The 6,000-nt window shown below is 38.0% G+C and overlaps 1 protein-coding gene across 3 annotated transcripts in view; it reads right to left on the reverse strand.

The window, feature by feature from the left end:
* Positions 1–352: 352 nt before the first annotated feature.
* The window catches only part of LOC144976315 (tyrosine aminotransferase-like), a 20,378-nt gene continuing 14,730 nt past the window's right edge, over positions 353–6,000 (reverse strand). For 2 of the 3 annotated variants that reach the window (XM_078920513.1, XM_078920514.1), the window contains exons 10-11: positions 5,380–5,478; positions 3,367–4,790 (exon numbers count right to left, since the gene is read on the reverse strand). In XM_078920513.1, the coding sequence (XP_078776639.1) occupies positions 4,509–4,790; positions 5,380–5,478 (381 nt within the window). In that variant the 3' untranslated portion in view covers positions 3,367–4,508. Of the gene's footprint in view, positions 3,117–3,366; positions 4,791–5,379; positions 5,479–6,000 lie in introns of those variants that run through there. The other variant, XR_013646091.1, reaches the window with a different exon arrangement.

Here is a 6,000-nt window from a genome sequence, read left to right on the forward strand (position 1 = left end):
CCATCCAGATATAGGGGGATAGAAGACACAGTAAGTGCCTCCCTGCCCACTATGGGAGGTCGAGAACCCCACCCAGTTATAGGGGGATAGAAGACACAGTAAGTGCCTCCCTGCCCACTATGGGAGGTCGAGAACCCCATCCAGATATAGGGGGATAGAAGACACAGTAAATGCCTCCCTGCCCACTATGGGAGGTCGGGATATTATCATTATCAATGAGGACAAGGGACTAGAACATAAATACGAAGGGACGAATGATAAAAGGTGTATAGAAGAGGCATACTATGTAGTAAGTGGCCTCATCAAACACCTGGAAATGTAAAAAACAACAACATATGAAATCAACGAGAAATAAAACTTTGTGAAATGTTTTTATTCACCAATATAACAAATACATCATCTTTATAGTATAACTAATTCACGATGTATACCATGCTCTATGCGCTTCACGTTGTCGTGTATCGTCGCTCTCTTACCAGTGTATACAATGAAGAAAACAATTTAGTCTAACGTTAATAATACTGAGGGTTTTAGAGACATGAACGTCAACAGATAAATCGACATATGGCGTATTTCCACTTATTTGAAAAACTTACATGTATCCTCTAAGTAGGTCACTTGTAACCACTTTTCCCTTTCCTAAGGTACAAGTCGTCTGCTATGCCCTTTTAAATTGTAGAAGGAATCCTGTCACTTGTCACTTTTTTGAAACTCGGCAAGTATTTTCTTACTCATTTACACCAGAGTTAAGTGTGGGAAATTTGTTGTGTAAAGTACAAATCACGTTTCTTACCCAAGGATACAATGATTGGCAATAAGTTGTCTGCCGTACTCTGGAAAAACCCATATTTAAAATTTTGGCCAGAAAACTCGTTCTTCAACTATCGATCGATTTAAATGACCCTCATCTTGGTAAAAACTCTCAAACCTGGGACTTCGCGAAGTCTTCAAGTGAATTCCAGGTGTGAGAGTTTTTGTCAAGGTGAAGGTCATTTAAATCGATCGATATTTGAAGGACGAGTTTTTTTGGGGGAAAAAAGAATTTAATACGTTTTTTCCAGAGTGAGGGTCCGGATATCTCAGTTGGTAGAGCACTCGCCTCACGCGCAAAGGGACCGAGATCGATTCCAGATGCAGTCAAAATGTTTCCCGACCCCCCTGTCCACCCTATTTCTATCTCTCTATCTATATTATATATGTACATACATACATACATATATCTCCATATATATTAGACACGCGCACGTACACATACTCACACACACACACACACACACACACACACACACACAATTGTCCCTATCGTGATCTGCGTGAACAAGTGCATGTTTATAATAAATCCCGGTGTGGATAAAATGACAAAAGCATGAAATATAAACTTGATTACAAACAACAGACAAAATGTATCCAGCTGAGATCTAAAATATCCACAAAAATTACTTTACATTACATGTCATGAGATTGGAGATTTGGAGAACAACACACACACACACACACACACACCCACACACACACACTGGCTGTCTTCCTCTCGGCAAAGGGTTCCAACCGGGGCCAAGGCAAAACCAAAAAGACTCATTATAGTTATCGAAAACAGAGACAGAAGGCCATAAGGGTGGAAACAACAGATATGTGACTATCCCCTCAAGCCGGTGTTATGTTTTGGATGTACCGGTGACAAAAAAAGGACTTGAAATCATGAAGTCTTTTTAACCAAACCTGACAACTCGAAAACTTTAAAATTTGTATTTTTTAAGAGGTAATAATCGTATTTACTATAGTTAACGACAAATCAACAATTTACCCTCACATTGATTAAATAACACTCCAAAATTATTTAAATTATGTACTTTGGCACCAACTTTCATTTTTAATCAGTTCTAATGACTTAGAAGGTGCTCAGGAAGATTCTGAGATTGAAGCAAAAATTTCGTAATTCTAGGACTGTTTCGTATAATTGGGCACGTCTGCTGGAATTTAACTATTTTAAACTCTCTCTAGGGAATCTGTCCCATATTGACACATTACCGTGTTGAGATGATGGAACATATATATATATATATATATATATATATATATATATATATATATATATATATATATATATATAAACAGGAACATCCATAGGGATGTAAGACTATATATATAGGAATAATGTACAGTCACAACCTGGTTAAGATCTGATAAGGCGTGTATAAAACGGTTTTCGACAAAGCAAGAAAAATACAAGAAAAAAATCAGCCTTTCTCGACTAGAGTCGAACCTCAGACCTTCTGATTACCCCGGGGGAAAGCGGACCTTCTAATTCCCCCCGTGGGGATATTAGGTCATTACTCCGTGGGGAATCAGAAGGTCCGCGGTTCGACTCCAGTCAAGACAGGCTCATTTTTTCATGTATTTTTCTTCTTTCTTGCTTTGTCTAACGCAGTTTTCTACACACCTTATCAGATTTTAACCTGACACCAGTGTCTGTTCCCGGATATCTCAACACGCGATCCATTTCGTGAACTTGACACACACACGGACACACATTTACACACACACAAATAAACACACACACACACACACACACATACACCAAAAATATCAAAATTATGTAAAGTAAAATATAAGATTGGATGAAAGAACGCATAGTTAATTATAGCAACACACTTGAATAGCGCCATGATAATGATTAAATACTTGCTCTATGGCACTCAGCTATGATATATTAATGTTCACAAACCCATAGATTTCTATCATTATAGAGTAACAACGAGGCTACACCAATAATCAAAATGTGTTATCCCCCGACATCTTGTTTTGTTGTAATAAATTATAATGTTTGGTACAACTTGACTTCGTGACGTCACATTTCTATGGCAACAACAGAAACAACAACATGGCAAATGTTTATGAAACAACTTTTGATACATGTAGGGCTGTTACACCGGAAGTGAATGAAAAATGCATAAGAAATGAGATAAAATTGGTATTTTGCATAATAATATAATTGACATGATGAAAACACGTTGAAACGTGGAGAATTCCAAACAAACTGGTTTCTACTCCAGCAATAGAAAGTCCTGTCGTCATCGTCGGAGACAACCATCAATTTCAATAGTCTTCGTAATCTCCTACAATGATAAAATGTGGTTTTACATATTGGTAAGAAATTCTCTCTCTCTCTCTCTCTCTCTCTCTCTCTCTCTCTCTCTCTCTCTCTCTCTCTCTCTCTCTCTCTCTCTCTCTCTCTCTCTCTCTCTCAAATAATAATAATCATAATCATAACAATAATCATAATAATAATAATAATAATAATAATAATAATAATAATAATAATAATAAAATGAAACTTTATTAAAGAAAACTCGAGATTATTACTTGTTTTTGTTTTTAAATAACGTTTCGTGTCCAACATTTTTTGGCCAATTTTATGCCATTCTAATCGATAGATATTTACAGTCAAAGTTTTCTGGCCAAAATCAAGATAAGGCATTTTGTCATTGTACAACAGTACAGCCAAAAAAACGTGAGCTTTTATATAGAGCAATATCCACTAAACGTGCTCAAATCGCTTTACAAAGGGTCCCTAGCCAACAGCGAAACCTAGCATGTAGGACGAGACATGACGCCTGTTAAATGATATTAACCCACCTAACCCTAACACCGACTATATCCGTAGTTTACCCGGGTTACTTTTACCCCATGCCTATCAAATTACCTTTTTCTGAGACAAATTACAGGCATAGTATCAAAGCTAATGTTTTTAGTTTTTACATGTTAATGATGGTTGAATAAAACTATCTATGTACATGCTCATTTTTAATACATTTTTTTCTTATTTTGAAAAGTAGCAAAAATCTCTAGGATTGAGTGAGTTAAAATGTTTTCCGACAAGGACAACGCTGTTAACGGCCAGTTACCAGGTACTCCTTTTACACCCGGTTACAGTGAGAGAATATGAGTAAAGAGCCTTTTCCAAGGACCCAATTATGCGCTGAGCGATGCTCGAACCCAGGTTCTTCCGATTCGAAAGCGAGTGTCATACCACTAGACCACATAGCCGCACACGAGAGGACACAAGACACAAGAGTGAGGACACAAACTCACTACACTACAATATAATTCTTGTTTCCTCTTTTTTTCACGTCTTCCGAATTTCATTTCCTTGTTTGCATCGTGAGGTAATTCAATGAAATAAACTAAACTGTGTTTGTTGTCTTTCTATCTGAAAATGGCCGCGCTGACGTATGCTTGGTTTGTGGTTACTACACATGTGACGCTCATGACACACAACACAGTACAGCGGGTGCGATCGAAACGTTTGAACAATCTATGGCTTATAGCGATATTTACTTATTATCTTTCTGATGGCTGATAGTTGAAATCCTCAAAGGTAGGAGAGTGTGTTTCGTTAGTAACATCATCATCGTTGTCGTCATCATCTTCATCAGCAACATCATCATCATCGTTGTCGTCATCATCATCATCATCACCACCACCACCACCATCATCACCATGGTCCTCTATTTCTGACCATTGGCCACCATAGCCGAATGTCCGTTGTGTTGATTGATGTGCCCACCATATCCATTGGTCATCTTGGGAGCTTGACCGTTCTGATGTCCGTTGGTCTTAGCGGTTGCTACGTGTCCATTTGTGTGTTTCGTCTTGTGTGTGTTGGTGTGTACGTTGATGCATGGTGTGAAATGGACCTTACAAAACTCTGTGATGCGTTGACACGCCTCCAGGGCTTTCTCCTTGGGGACGGTGAGAACCACACGGAAGAACCCTGGGTATTGGAAGCACTGGAAGGAAATAGAGGGAAAAATAATTAGGTTGGAAAGGGGGGGGGGGGGGTGAGGCGAATTTTAACTCCTCAACAATTTACGATACTATGGGAATAACTTTTTTTTCACAAATTTGTTTCTAGCATCTAATCTATAAATAAGGAAGAAGTGTGGGAAAGAACACAGCAGGAATCATTGGGAGAGGAAATAGGAAGAAGACGATGGAGGTGGATTGGACACACCCTTAGAAAGAACGACTCCACTATAACAAATCAAGTATTGGAACCCTCAGGGCAGAAGATTAAGGGGAAGGACACGGGGAACATGCATGGAGAAGCTGATATACAGGGATGTGATAAGACATGGGGCGAGACTTTTAAAAAAAAAGTTAGCTCAAGGTAAAGAGGGATGGAAGTTGACGTCACTCTTTATTATCTTTTTTTAGACAGCCCTTTAGTGATTATCTCTCGCTAAATGATAGTAATTTGACTATAAACATTCAACACACACAGTTTTGTGTGTTGGTACGTTAGATCCTACTGGCGGATGGTGTGAGTATTTTACCTAAACGCAAAGCGTCAATTGTAACCAAACACGAGTTGCTTACCTTGGCGGGCAGACAGAACACACTTTGTTCGCTGACGAGACTCTCTGTGAATTCCACGTCAGATGAGAACTGGGGGAAGTGCTGTAAGTCGATGCCGACCTGCAAGGGATGTAAGTTAGGATGACTTTACGACACAGTTCAGATTACCTTGATTACTTCCCTTGAATAATAACACTGTCTCGGTTTCTAAGTTACTGCTTTGCTGCTTTGTGTATCATTAATATTTTCATCATTATATTTTTGTTGATGTGTCTAGTTGGACATTTGTTTGTTTATTGTTTTGTTAGTTTAATCAAAATGTCAGCTTCACGGATCTTTACAACTCTGAAAAAGTGTGTAAGAGGAAGACTGAATTTTAAGAGGAGGACTGAATTTTTATATTTTTCCTTTTGACCAATTTTTAAATCATACGTCTCTTTCTTGTTTTGTCCGTCCATGTTTCATACACACTTTTTCATGTCTTTTATCTGTATCTTACACAAGTGCCTGTTCCCCAATTTCTCAAAACGATATTGTATCTTTAAAACATAAATCTGTTCTTGCTTCTTACTCGGAGAAAAAAAACAACAACAAAACAAACAAAAAAAAAAAAACAACAAAAAACAAAAACAAAAAAAACAA

The sequence above is a fragment of the Berghia stephanieae genome, chromosome 7 (genome assembly GCF_034508935.2).
Source record: "Berghia stephanieae isolate SIO BIC M18660-M18661 chromosome 7, UCSD_Bste_1.3, whole genome shotgun sequence".
In the NCBI taxonomy this organism is placed as follows: Eukaryota; Metazoa; Mollusca; class Gastropoda; order Nudibranchia; family Aeolidiidae; genus Berghia; species Berghia stephanieae.